The 14,848-nt window shown below is 35.4% G+C and overlaps 2 protein-coding genes across 6 annotated transcripts; both read left to right on the forward strand.

Moving 5' to 3' along the window:
* Nucleotides 1–1,130: 1,130 nt before the first annotated feature.
* Nucleotides 1,131–10,228, forward strand: LOC113054635 (SUMO-specific isopeptidase USPL1-like). Of its 5 annotated transcripts, none has more exons than XM_026220306.1 (9): nucleotides 1,147–1,261; nucleotides 1,976–2,180; nucleotides 2,426–2,551; nucleotides 5,275–5,929; nucleotides 6,761–6,871; nucleotides 6,967–7,096; nucleotides 7,228–7,353; nucleotides 7,478–7,638; nucleotides 8,460–10,228. In XM_026220306.1, exons 2-9 carry the CDS (start codon nucleotides 2,061–2,063, stop codon nucleotides 9,773–9,775), a joined length of 2,745 nt encoding a protein of 914 aa, XP_026076091.1. In that variant the 5' UTR covers nucleotides 1,147–1,261; nucleotides 1,976–2,060; the 3' UTR covers nucleotides 9,776–10,228. The 5 variants fall into 5 exon arrangements, with proteins under 5 accessions (XP_026076092.1, XP_026076091.1, XP_026076090.1 ...); XM_026220305.1 differs by having other exon boundaries at nucleotides 1,150–1,261; nucleotides 2,029–2,180; XM_026220310.1 differs by having other exon boundaries at nucleotides 1,155–1,261; nucleotides 1,976–1,985.
* Nucleotides 10,229–11,714: 1,486 nt separating this feature from the next.
* LOC113054667 (arachidonate 5-lipoxygenase-activating protein-like) lies at nucleotides 11,715–14,661 on the forward strand. Its single transcript, XM_026220362.1, has 5 exons — nucleotides 11,715–11,856; nucleotides 12,064–12,151; nucleotides 12,761–12,831; nucleotides 13,244–13,325; nucleotides 13,671–14,661. Exons 1-5 carry the CDS (start codon nucleotides 11,718–11,720, stop codon nucleotides 13,831–13,833), a joined length of 543 nt encoding a protein of 180 aa, XP_026076147.1. The 5' UTR covers nucleotides 11,715–11,717; the 3' UTR covers nucleotides 13,834–14,661.
* Nucleotides 14,662–14,848: the final 187 nt, after the last annotated feature.

A 14,848-nucleotide genomic window follows, 5' to 3' on the forward strand; every position in this document is an offset into this window, starting at 1 on the left:
AAAAAAAAAAAAAAAGTAAAATCGTATTGTGTGGGACGGGGGCTACAGATAAACTGCCGAGGAAGCCTTATGGGAAATGTATGCCTATATAGCCTATTATTGTTTCATAAGAGAGGCGCGCCGCCGCTCGAGCACACGCTCACAGACGCGCTATATGCTGCTCTGAGCACATACAGACTCTTACTGACACTTGCGTATTAAAAAGCTATTATTGATTAGATATGCTTATATGGCCATGTATATATTTTTTATCTATGTTTATACATTTTTCATATAGGTATTTGGCATGTATACGTTTGTAAAAAACATGTGAATTTGATTGTGACAGAAACAGAAAAACATATGAATCTAATGACTCCTGGTCAGTTTTATTTAATCGACGTGAGAATACAAATAGTACCATATATGTAGTATTTTAATTTAAAAAAAAAAACATAAAAAAAGAGTTAATTTACCAAATATTTCATATAGGGATTATCCAGGAAATGAAAGCACTAACCGAGTAATATATATTATTTTTAATTAAATGTGGATTCTGTAACACCACAATTTGGAATTAAAAACGTTTGCTTTTTTTATTCTGCCACGTTTTGATAATAAATTGAACACCGCATATGCTGTATGATCATGTATCCATACGATCATACTTTGTTTTGAAAGTTCAAATATGAAAACTGAACTGCTAAAGATTTTATTATTATTATTATTATTATTATTATTATTATTAATTTATACATTTTCCTATCTACTCTGTATTTTTCTATATTAGCTCGCTGTATAATGCATTATGGAACAGAGAGAGAGACTGGGTAGCAACATATTAAATTATTAAATGAATTTTTCAATCTAAATCGAGTTTTTTTTAACCATATGCACTTTAAGAATTCTAAATCGTTTCTATCTCATCTAACACGTTTCTTACTCTAAAATTTGCGTATTTCTACAATTAATTATAGATTAGACTTGATTGTTTTGACGTTGATTCAATATCTGCAGCTGCAGATGTAATTCAATGTAATTTCAGACACTGTTCATAGACGGTAAAAGAAATACACGCAGACAATCCGGATGATGGCGCTCTTGTGCTGTAAATTAATCTTTGTAAAAACTTTATTACTCGTTCCAACAAAACCGGAAGTAGTACGTTGAGCGTACGGCGGGGAGCATGCACATGGAGATGTCTCCTACCGGCGTGCTGGAATTACCAAAAGCGTGTTTGAAATCCAGTTTGGAATTTCTCCACATTCGATCCGGTTTCGAGGTACGTGTTGGAGCAGATGATGTGCACCTGGAAAATCGGTTGTGAATACAATCTTTGAGGTTTTGGGCGATCTGCTCATCTTCTAGTCCGCTCACCGGTTTGTTAGCGCCTGATAGTGCTCAACTAAGAAATATATCTAAATATCTAAAGTTTGCTTTTTATGTATTTTCTTTTGTATAACGGGTCATTTTTAGCAGTTATCAAGAGCGTCCTGTATATTTATCATTACATCTAACGTTACCCAAACTTCTGTTGTCATTAAGAAAACGGCAAAACAAGACGAATGTCAGTTATTACGATATTTGCGAAGTAGAACCTGTTGTTATTTAATGTTAGTCCTTTTAGCATTCAGGTTAAAGTGTTTTTTTTTAACTTGTGCCACTGATTCAAACAGTTTAACAGAAACTCAATTTACATCATTGATCTATAACATAGAATATAATATAATATAGATCAGTGATTTACAGTGATTGTGTATGTGACATTAATTTAAGAAATTTTGGTTGACGCCTAGTATTGAGACACATTTACTTAGGTTTAAGACATGTTTAGCATTCAACACTTAAATGTATTTACATACTAAATTGGATTGGTTTGTTGCTTATTTGCATACTGAATTAAATTAAAATAAGACAAAACTGTTCTCTTACTGACTTACAAGCACAAGTATGGAAATGCGAATCAAGTTTGAGATGTTTGCTTGATGTGTTTCTGCCCGGGAAGGGTGAGTTGATGTCTCAGAAATGAATTCTTCTTTCTCACTGCAGCGCGTTCAGGCGGTGAGCCGGGTGTCACGGTTATGTCAAGTTTATGGCCGCAGGACTCTTCAAAGAACGGAAACCTCGGTGGCATGAGAATGAACGGCGAAGGCACTGGTATAGGGACTCCGACCCCAGCGGTGGCGGGGTATTTGGGAAAAGTCAGTTATGCTCAGTTCTCTCCCCCTGTCACTCGTGCAAAGCTCCGCTCAAATTTAGTTCTATATTGTCTGGAAAAATTGCATCCAATTGATCCTCCACCTCGAACGAGAAAAAACTGAACACGGAAATCTGTGTAAAAGGCGAAGGAATACTCATAAAAGCACTTAAGTTGTACACTGATTGTGTTATGGGTCTTGTATTTTCTGTGTTGTTGAGTGATCGTGATTTCTCATTGTGTTTACAGTGTGAAGAAAAAAATGGCACACCACCAGGGAACTGTCCTTGGTGCTTGACAAAAGGTCAGAAAAATGCCCTCCGCTTTTATGCTGTAAACCTGGAGGAGAGTGTTATGCTCTGTACAAATCCACCGGTGAGGATGTTTTTTCTTGCTTATCAGGACATGCTGGCACTTCAGTGAACAATTGAATGAATGAAAACCAGTCATATCTGGGTCAGTTTACTCTAAAACTAAAAACTAGTAAGTTTTTGTGTTGCATAAAGAAAGTATGGCCTAGTTTTGAACCCATGAATAATGTTAGCATTGTAAAACACAATTTTGTGAAAAAATAACTAACTAAAAGAAAAATTTAAGAAATTTTATTTTTATATCAAAGTAGTGTTTTTGTACCCTTTATTTATGCTGATGATAGTTTAGAAAGAAAAGAGATACAATAAAGTAATAAATCCAGTGAGAATTTATTTAAGAGATTGGGTTTCATTATGGTAAAAAACATAAGTAAAATAAATATTATACTTGGATCTAGGGATGTCAAATTTCGATTATTTCCATGATCGATCGTCGTTTAAATTAACGATCAATTAATCGATTAATCGTTAACCATAATATTGCAAAATGCGTCTATTGCAGGCACGCAGTCAGCGGTATGACGGGATGTGCAAAAGCCACACACACACACAAAACGCTTTCTCACTTGAATTAAAGAGGTTTTAGTCTGAATAAAATGCTAGTAGCAGGATTATAAAATGAATAGATGCGATTATGATCATTTGATAAAATGAAGAGAGCGCGCCATACTTTTGAGGTCATTTTACTTTGTTGACAGTTTCCAATCCCGCACGGAGAACGCTGAACGCGCATCTTTAAATGGTTTTGTGGTGCTCGTTGTTGTATTTTAAAGCGCAATTGCAATGTTTTCAACTGACATTATTGTATAAAATTATCCGAAATGTGGAGCGCGTGTGACTGCGCTGCACATTAAGTGAACTACATCGGCGCTGCTGCACCAAAACACACTGTTGCTCACATTAATTTGATCCTGCTGGATTCTGTCCTAGAAAATGTCAGATTTTTAAAAATCCGGCATACAGCGCATTAGATCGTGACAGTTCATGCGTGCAGACGAGGATGAGCGAGCGCGGCTTAGGCTAGATTTATTTGGAGGTTATTGCTCATGTCTCATTCGGCACAAATCGAAATGTTTCCATATTTGCAATGTATTTGAATGTTAAACTATTATTTATAATGTAAACTAGGCGTGTACTTAACACGCATTCGCATATAGACGGAAAAGATGATCCTCTTCATATGAGCAAAAATGTCCTTGGCATAACAGCAGAGTGGACTGGTATACTACGGTCTATTTAAACTGAACGCTCCAGGAATGTGTCGGTCACAGCGCCTATTAATCGCTGTTTTGAATCCAGCAATTATTTATTTAGAAATGATAAGATCTGATTATGACAAGTGTGGTATAAAAGCTTTGTTTATTAGAGGAATAATAGGTTAACTGGAAAATGTTAGAGCGCAACCATGCTTTTGGACCCCATAGTCTTCATTTACGCGGCTTTGTTCTGGTTTGCCGGTTGGTCACGAATTTCCACAAATTCAGTATATTTAGGCATTGTTTCTTTTCCTAAATCTTCATAGTCTAACCCTCTAATTTCCCAGGTTTATTTTATTATCTTTCGCTTTTAATAACTGTTTTCGCATCTCTTACTGTGGTAAACATGGGAAGGGAAATTAAAGATTTCATGAATTAAGAATTCGTTCGATTTATTAATTTGTTCCCTTATTTCACTTAAGTCATGGGTTATTTAGGGAACAAAATTAATGAAACATGGACAACTGCCACATTAATAATTCGTATGAATGAATTAACAAGTTGTAGGAATGAATAGACTACCTGTCCTGTCACTGTGTCCCGCAGCCCTGCAAAGCGCACGATATAAAACAGTTATCTGATGAAATGATTAGTAACTACATTTCTATTGCATTTAATGTTGAAGAACTTTTATGTTGTTTCTATTTTAATGTACTTTAAAGTTTAAATCACATTAAAAGCTTAATTTGTACATTGTGAATGAATGATGATGCTTTTATATATCGTCACCGTCACTCACAGCCGCTCGCACGTGTTGAGTCCGCATGAGCCGCACGCAGCCAAACATTGAATTGGTTAACCGACCATCGATAGCCTTAATCGATTGCATCTCTTATCGACAATTAATCGATCATCGATTAATCGTTGACATCCCTACTTGGATCATATTTTAATACATTTTTATATATAAAATATTTTATACATATATATATATATATATATATATATATATATATATATATATATACATATATAAACGTATGATCTATTATATATTATATATTTTTTTTAAATGAAATTTTATGCTGATTTTAGTTTAGTAAGTAAAAGAATCAATAAGTTAGTATCAAATTAGAATCACCATTGAAAATCACATGAATCAAAATATCTAAAGTAAAATGCTGTGCACATTACAGTTAAAAATTGTGAGAGATTTCAGGTAAAATGTGCTTAAGTTACCATTAAAATAATGTGACCGTTATATTAATTATATTTTTTGGGAGGAAGTTCCAAATGTTTGCAAAAAATATTTTCTAAAATAATTTTTTGTACTGCAAATTATAGTTGGTCCTTTAGATTTTAAGGTGAGGTACAAACTGAATATGTTTGTTAGGTTTTATTTTAAGCTTTTACTATTGGTAATATTATATTTCTCATTGTTATTAAATGCTTATGACCAGTTGTAAAGAAGAGTGATTGGCCAGTAAGATGGTCATTAACATCAGTGGGGTGTTTTTCTGTTGCTTTGCAGTGCCTGTATCCATTGGTTAGTAGATCTCTGGAAGATGTGCGTGCTAGCTTGTCTAAAGATGGATGCAAGAGGAGCATTTCTTTCCTGTCCGATGTGGATGATACATCCTCCCCTTCAAAGCGATTAAAAGAGGAGAAACTGGATGTTTTATCTGCTGTACCTGAGCCATGTGGTGCTGATGTCAGTGACGGCACCCTTCCAGATAACACTGTTGAATCACAAATGTTTACTGATGAGCAATCAATACTTGGAAAGACTGACTCCATTAATGGCACTGAGGAACAACATCCTGAAGATCTACCTGCTGTTGCCACCCATGAGGATTTAGAGTTGTGCGACAAGAAGGATGATTGTGTGTCTAGTACTCAAGATAAGGTGGAAGAGATCGTTGGAATGGATGTAGATGAGGAATCATCAGAGCTGGTTCCTGTGCCACCTCATCTCTTCTGGAAAAATGAGGACAACCTGTGTTGGTTGGATTCGTTGTTGGCGATGCTTGTGAACTGCAAGACCATCAGAGAGACTCCATGTCAGAATGTAAAGCTGATCGACGAGTTGACAACAGTGCCTTCCAGCAACTCTGCTGTCTGGAACCTTTGCTTCACATATGATAAGTCTTGTGCCAATCTGAAAGCCAAGGAGCAACACTGTGAAGGCAAGAGAAAGCAAAAACTTTCAGGGTTTTAAACATATCGATTTTCTGAAGTTAGTGTTTATTTTTAGTATTTTTAATATTTGTACATATGTTTAGTATGTTAATATTTTTTTTATTAGAGCACAAATACACGCACACTTATAGATTAATTGTAAGTTGTTGTTATTGTAATTTTGCATTATTAATATCCAAAGATTTAAACCTTATAAAATAAATGTAAAAAAAATAATTTAAAATTGAAGAATTACGTATTATTCTTTAGAATATTATAATAGTAATTTGTAAAATTGTCTAATGTATTCATTAATACACTATTTTAAATAAATTATCATAGTTTAACATTTATTTATTAACTTGAATGTACTTTTTAAATAAAATTGTTAACATAAATTTACATAGTTTTAAGTGAACATAAGTGGATTAAATTTATTAATTGACATTACTTGTAATTGCTCCTATGTGAACACTAATTGTATAAATTAAAATAAGTTAAAATTATTTTGAATATCTAATGGTTATTTGTAAGTTATTCATAATATTTATGTATTTGTATATATTAACAAACTTTAATTTTTATAGTTATTTTCCATTTTAAGTTGATCAAATATTTTTTCTTTATTATAGTATTAAATGTAAATTTATATTGCCTAACTCAAATTTCTATTATTAACAATTATGTAAGTATTCATAAGTATTAATGCACTATAATTTAAAAATAAATTGAGTTTTATTATGTTCACTTTTTTTTTTTACCCTCACTTCAAAAATATACTTTTACAAAGAGGTTTGCATTCATGTGCTGGAAAGTTGAACCTGATTTTCCTTCTGCAGACGAGGTAACCAGAGTTCCTGCTGATGTTCTGTGTGAGGTAGAGAAGCAGTTGTCTGCGCTCCGTCTGTCACTCTTCAAACTCCTTCAGCCCACTCTCAAGTGTGAAATTGGTAAAATTGCTCAACATCTAATCATAAAACAATCTGATATCCATCGGTTGCTTGTTATTTGTGTTGAGTGATAATCTTGTCCGTCTGTCATACAGGTCAGGAGGAAACACCCGTGTTTGCCCTCCCTCTCCTTCTACGTGCAGACAAGTGGGCTCAAGAGCTTTTCCAGCATACTGTCCGTTGGGAATTTAAGTGCAATTCTTGTAGCTATACTCTAAACGACAGGTAAAGGTTTTGAGCCTTTTAATTTTAAATAATTGGTATTTGGTAATTAAACCGCTTTTGATTTAGTGTGTATATATATTTGGTTACATGCACACACCCACGTGTAACACAACCCTCCTTTTGTCTTGCAGTGTTGAGAAGACTCTTACAACGTTCACTCAGATTCTGAATGACTGGCATCCACTAAAAGCCATCCACCGCACTCAGTGCAGTAACTGCAACCGTAAAAACCAAAGGAGGAAAATGGTGCTTGAAAAGTATGAGTTGAAATAACTAAATTTCTTTTTTTCCATGTATTTTTTCTTATCCCCTCCTTGTTTCACCACGATTTAACCTCATGGTCTTTGTGGTTGGTTGATATGGCTTTGTTCATTTTTGCAGACTGTCCTCGGTGTTTGCACTGCACTTTGTGGAGGGCTTGCCCAGGAAAGACCTCTCTAAATTGTCATTTGAGTTCCAGGGCACGCACTACAATGTTAGCACTGTCATCCAGTACAATAAGCGTCTAAAGCACTTTGCCACTTGGATCCGCCAGAGCAGTGGTGAGTCTTTTATTCCGGGAGTTCGTTAGTTGATCTACTTAACACCATTCAATTCAAAAGTTTGGAGTCTGGTTCCTTTTATTCAGCAAGGACACATTGTCACAATGACATTTCTAATGTTAGAAAAGATTTCTACTTCAATTAAATGCTGTTCTGTTAAAGAGCACCTATTATGCCCCTTTATACAAGGCAGAATATAGGTCTCAGGTTTCCCAAAAATGTGTCTGTGAAGTTTCAGCTCCAAATACTCCACAGATGATTATATCATTTTGAAAATGCCTATTTTGAGGGGAAGCAGAAACATGCTGTTTTCATGCATGCATCTTTAGATGCAAATTAGCTGCTGCTTTCCGTCCCCTTTTCCAGATTAGGGCTATAGTTTTTCCTCTAACATTATGCTTCCGTAATAAATTACTTGCACATTACATAAAAGCAAAAAAAAAATAAAATAAAATCCACAAAAATGATCAACTTATTAAATAGATTTACAGCTAGTTCTAGGGGTGCACAATAAATAGACTGATAATTAATGTGCATTAATTAATTACATGTTCATTATCACAATTGACTTGCGCAGCTTGTCAGTTAACAATGGCTCCATGTAGTATCAGATGCTTTATGGGAAATCCTGCACCTGATGGAATTTGCCACTGATTAGAGAACCGGCTTTACTGAAAAGATGTGCATTAATTATCGGCCGATATTTATCGTGCACCCATAGCTAATTCTGACAGTTATTTCCGATTACTTGGTCTGTTTTATTGTTATTAAAATTTTATCTTAATGGTGGTTCGTTTACATGTTTGCATTCTGTCTTTTAGGGTCATGGCTAGAACTCGATGATTTGAAATACCCTTACAGCATCACCCACAAGAGGTTTTCATTTCCTGCCAACGAAATTCACATTGTTTTCTGGGAATCAGACTCCACTAAAAATGAAGTTTCAGAAGTTCTCTCACCGACAGCTCCCTCGGCACTCACGAATGTCGAAGATAGACACCCGCACGAACTGTCAGACTCTGTGGCTGATGACACGTGTGTCATCAGCGCGCTCACCGTGGGAGACTCGACTGCTGCTGGCGCTCTGGATACATCCATCGGCAGTACCACTTTACTGGACACCTTTGAGGGTCTGTCACATACAGACATTGTGACCCTCACTCTTGTTGATGAGAACCGAGCCACTGAGGCTCTTCAGATTCCCCAGAGCCCAGCCCTCATCCCGGCCACTATCCCCAGTCTTTCTGTCGCATCTAGTTCATCTTGTATCTCCAAGTCCGTTTGCCAACCTTCAAACCCTCCGAAACCCCAAAGTTCTGGATTGAAGGAAGGATCTTTGGTTTCCAATCCAGTGGTGCCGAGACCGTCAGTGGCTACACAAGTACATTCACCTTCACCGTTTGCATCCTCATTACTTCAACGGCATCCTTCCTTCCAGTCGACACCAATAACGCTTCCTCCTCATGTTCCAAAACCCAATTTGAAATGTGACAACGAAGCTCTGCCAGCAAAGCCAGCTGACATGTTTGGTGGCTTCATAAGCAAGAAATTGCCAAATTCAAGTGATGTGAATCCTGCTGTAGCGGCTCAACACAAACCAATCACTCTTCCTGGTGGCACATGCCCATCTGTTAAGAAAAACCCAAGCCTTTTGGCAGACCAGCAGCCTATTACCTCTACAGAAGCCCTCAGACTGAAGCTACTGAAAAAGCTCAAGGCTAAGAAAAAGAAACTGGCTAAATTAAACCAGCTTTTGGGAAGTGCAGGAGAATCTACTCCAAAACCGGATAGCACGGCTCTCTCGTCGCCCTACTCGGTCACGTCTAGTACAACGGCATACGACAGTCCAGCGTATGACCAGTTCTTCGCCGAGCTTTTGTCTCCTGCGACGACCGTCAGTAACCTCTCACCTGACAGCACGGGGCTCCTAGAGATGTTGAACAACGGCCAAAATGTGGAAAAGACCGTTGGAAGCGCACAGCAAAATCCTTGTGTAACAACTATGGTTCCTGAAGCAACTTTAAACTACTCTCAGTCCACAAATGACTCTGTGTTGAATCTTGATGACTACATATCAGGGATGGACCAGACTGCAATTGAGAACACCGATTTTAATGGCTTAGATATATTTTTCTGATAGCTTTTAGATTTTACAAAATTAAAGTTTGGTCTGATGTCAAAACAAGTTGTTCCCAAGATCTCTTCCTTTGTTTCGTGTTGGGAATGCAAGACTTCTGTTAGAAAAGCCTGTGGTACATGATCAGTTAAATGAATCCAGAGTACACGTTTTGTCTGGTATACTTGAAGAATAAAGAACATTAAAGGGTGCAGAGTTTGAAGATCAAAGTATGCACAATGCATTTGTTAAGGTTTGTACAGCATTGTACAGTTGTTTTTGTTGTCTTTTTTTATGGTTAACACACAGTTCATATTAAATGGTCCCAAAAATGTAATATGTTGTTTACTGGAATTTAATTTTGCCTTGGTGGAAACCGCTTCACTTTCAAACGGATTATATATGTGGTTTCTACACTTTTTGTTGGATACAAATGTTTAAAAATAATTTCTAACCAATAAAATATTTTAAAGCACTTGCAGTTTTGGATTAGTAAGATTCTGAATCATAGGATTATGAAAGTTTATTTAAAATTGTTAATGTCTTTACTGTAAATTTTGATCTAATTAATGCATCTTCACTGAAAGAAAGAAATACTAATTCAAACAGTAGTATAGCTGGGAAAATATGTATTTATCAGCAGTTACATAAGCATTTCCATTCATTTTTTTCTGTACATTGTAAGCAATGGTTATAATTTTGCACTTTAAATTTCATGTTTACATTACCATTAAAAGCAGTAATCAATTTTCATGTTTTTTTTTTTTGGTGCAGTAGTTGTTTTTGCTTCTAGTTGAGTACTTGATACAAAATATAAATACATTTAGACCCAGAACGTATGCATTGCCTTATTAATAAAAACAATTAAAAATAGACCTTATGATCAGTATTACAATTTTCAAGTAATCATGTCAGTCCATTTTTAAACTGGGCATGGAAAATGTGAATGCAAACAGCTTCACTTTGTTCAGTTTTTGGTCTACTTAAAAAGGTCGGAGTTTGGTTATTTTAAGAGTGTGAAAAGCAAGTGCCAAATAAAAAATTATATCATTAAAACACTTTGAAGGAACAACACTGACGGTTATGTTGTTGAAAAAAAAAAAGCAGTTGGTTAAGAAATTAAAAGGATCTCAAAGTTGAGTTGTGTTTTTTTTTAATCTAACACAATAAAACTGACATTTTCAAGTGTGATAAATACTTGGTGGGGCCACTGTAAACAAGACTTACTGTCTGCTAATTTATTTAGCATATGATATATTAACAGTCAAAATATCGTTCAAATAAGTTCAGTTGTCTTGCTTTGTCAGCTTTTCTATTTGAGTAACAACGGTCACTCTTGACTTAAATAATGACTTTTATGACAAGTTATATACAATAAGCAAATAGATAAGGCTTGTTCAACAACATTGCATGTACTTCTTATATTTTGTGTTTAAATATAAAAGTAACAATACCATTTGGTCTGTCGGCTGGTTTATAGTAGATGTCTTCAGTCCTGGATATGGAGGCCTCCTGAAAATGCACAGTTTAGTTCCCTTGTTTGACAAGCATTTCAGGAGATTTAGACAATGCTAATGAGCTGATTCAGGTGAGTCAGATTAAAGAGACACCCAAAATATGCAGTGTTTGATGACATCCACTTCCACAAGCAGAATATTATAGTGGAAGACGAGCTGAAACCAGCTAAGACCAGCACCACGGTTTCAGCCAGCAGAGGGCAGTCTTTCACTGCGAGACCGTCAACAGACCGTCGGTTTCAACTTCACATTCAGATGGTTAAACTGTATTTTATCCTAAAATACCAACTGCTAGGATGAGCTGTGAAACGGAAAATGCAGCTACACCAGGAATAGGGTTTCCACACACATATTTTCTTTTAAAAAGTACAAAATGTGCCATTTCATCATGAAGCAGAACTTGCAGAAGTGGCCCTCCCATAAGGAAACGCATCAGTTCAGCGGTGATGTTATCTGTGATGCTAAAAATGACCCTCCAGCATTCTGAGCCAGATCCGCAGTTCATACTAGAGAACATGTTTGAGGCTGTGATGGACAACATTTTCTTACTGGTGCTGGTCACACTTCTCAGCGTCGTTCAGAATGGTATGACATTTTAGATTTTATTATCATTACTAGTTTGGATACTTAAATGATGTTTATGCAGAAGGTGTATGCAAATTATTTTTGAAACACTGTGTTGTGTTAATACAACTACCAGGAATTAGTCCATAATGTAGACTAAATATACATTAAAATGCATTCAAACATCCCATATATGTCCAATCTTTAATACATTGACTTCTCCTCTAGTGTTCTTCGCCTTAAAGGTTGAGAAAGAGTGCACGGGTCAACATTCTAAACCTCATTCAGCAGCCTTTGAGCGTTTGTCTTGTGCAAAGTGAGTAACATTGGTTCAAGTTTCTAAACTAGAGTGTAGAATTTGACTGGAACAAAAGAGCTCTCTCTCTCTCTCTCTCTCTCTCTCTATATATATATATGTATATGGATAGATAAATAATTCATTTATGAAATAGTGTTGGAGTAGCTTTCTTTGCATAACAGTTCGATGTTTTCCTAGAAACGAATTTCCTGATTTATTTACATAATTTTGCATTACATTAAAGCAAATGGGCTAATTTTAAGTAAATTATGAACGTGAAAATAATAATAATAATAATATAATATATAATAATCCAAACCAACAGCATCATTATCAGTTGGATATCTAGACTGTTGGGTTCTGCTTTGGTAGTTTAACATAATTTAGATGCAATCATAAGTGTCAGCATCCACCACCAGAGAGGAAGTAACTGCTCTTTCACAATATTTTGAAAGGCTACATGGAAGTTCTAGAAGAAGAACTGACAGCACGTCTTTACATCAGTTTGGTCAAATGAAACAAGAGTTAGTTAGCTGATAAGAGTTAGTTTCTGAAACTGTATAAAAAGATATTAATAAAATGATCTGCTTCATAATGATTTATGTTTTCTAATTATGTTTTTCTCAGTCGAAACTGCATGGACACGTACCCCACATTTCTGGCAGTACTGTGGTGCGCTGGAATCTGTCTCAGCCAAGGTACAATTAAATTAATCACATTTGTCAAAAAAAAAAAAAGTAATTTAAGTGATTGAATAATTATTATATATATTTTTTTTTAATAAGCAGAAGTGCCTTTGTTATTTTTAACTTTCACTTCAATATAATGGTAAGATCAGATAAAAGAATTTTCCGCTGTGTAATGTAGAAGAAATGGTTTGCATTTCCTGACTAAAAAGTTATTTTATGAACCATATACAAATATTTGCCCACATAACTTGGCTCTGTTTTTGAATACTACTGAAATGGTCATTGAGTAGGAACCGTCAAATATATAATAAGAGTCCGCCCTGATAAAATGCACTTACGTGAGAAAATACAATAACTTTCTTGGAAATTATCCTATATAATTTAAATAGTCACTTTAGTCATTAAACCATTTTTGTAACAGCTCCAGCTGCCTTTGCTGGCATTATCTACCTTGTGGTCCGGCAGAAGTACTTTGTTGGCTACTTGGGGCAGACTTGCCAGAGGTAAGATTTTTAAACTTACAAATCCATAACTGTGAACAGATAAGCCCGTTTGAACACCAAAAATACGTTTTCTTGTGATAAAGATGCATTCGTGTAAACTGACCTTAAAACTACATGAAACACAAATGTGGTTGTTATGCATTCCAACAGCATTAAATATTGCCTAAAGTTAAACTCAATACAAAAGTTAGTCATTGAACCTTTAAAAAAAATTATGATGTGGGTAGAACTTAAGTGATTACATCACTTATTGGTTTGAACCCTGGATTTAGCTTTAAAACAGAGACAATAACTACATGTTGTAACCTAGACAGTAAACTGATATTCTGCTTGTATACCTGACAGCACTCCTGGCTTCCTGTTCGGGAAACGCATTCTCTTCTTCCTGTCACTCATGTGTGCTGTGGGAATCATAAATCACCTGATGCTCAGCTACTGTGGCAGTGACTACAAAGAGTACATCCAGACCATCACCAAAGCAGCATCAGCCCTTCTACTGTTGCCCTGAACGGTTCAATACAGATTTAAAAGCAGCTGAAACCGTAGTGCAAGCACTAACCAAAAAAATCTTTTGGTTAATGGTTTGTCAGTTAATTAGAGGAAGTGGCAAGAAAACTGAGTGAAGCGTTCACAGTGATGGTCACAAAGGCATTTCAATTGCAAAATGATATGTACACATTACAAACCTTCAAAAAATAACTAAAGAAATAAAAAAGGTTGTTATTACTATTAATATCCCAGTATAAGGTATTTTAAGAAATGTTTTAAGGGGGTCATATCATGCATCAGTTTTTTTCATCAAGGTCAAATAGTAAAGATTTGTCCAAAAAAAAAGTTTAGTTTTCATACCTCATTTCCCATCTCTCTCTGAACGTTAGATTTGAACGGTCAGGTTTTTTGTTACTGTGCCTTTAAAAGTGACAAGTAATGCTCACACACCGGATTGCAGGTTTCCTGTTGTGTGAAATATAGTTTAGCAAAATCTGCATTACATGACAGGATTACAAACTAATCAGTGCTGAAATGATTAGGTTTAGTATAACTGCACGTTTCTATCGATTCTCTGGAGGTATATGCAGAGTGTTGGTGCTACACACCACAGTAAATATATAAATTAGAGTATAATGAAATGTTTTACTCTGTGTGATAGCAGAAGTTGCGAAATCCTTTATTTGTTTGGCTTGATTTTAGCTATCCGGAAGGATTCAAGAAAAAAATGTTTCCTCATGATATGACTCATTTAAAGCAATGAATGGAACACATTCGGGCACTTTTGCTTAAAGTGACCCATTTAAAAAAGTATTGTAACTATCTTCAGTTTGCTAGTTTACAATGTGAGGATGAAAATCTTTCTGCTTCAACAGAATTATAATTATGATTAAATTCCAATAACCTCCATTTCTTTAAAAAAAAATTTTTGTATTACTGCTTACATAATAAAGATTTATTGAAAATAAAACAGTCCTTTAAGGTGTTTTAACGGTCTCCTCATCTGGGGCTTATATTTCCATAGACTGATGCCT

This window comes from Carassius auratus, chromosome 35 (assembly GCF_003368295.1).
Source record: "Carassius auratus strain Wakin chromosome 35, ASM336829v1, whole genome shotgun sequence".
Classification (NCBI taxonomy): domain Eukaryota; kingdom Metazoa; phylum Chordata; class Actinopteri; order Cypriniformes; family Cyprinidae; genus Carassius; species Carassius auratus.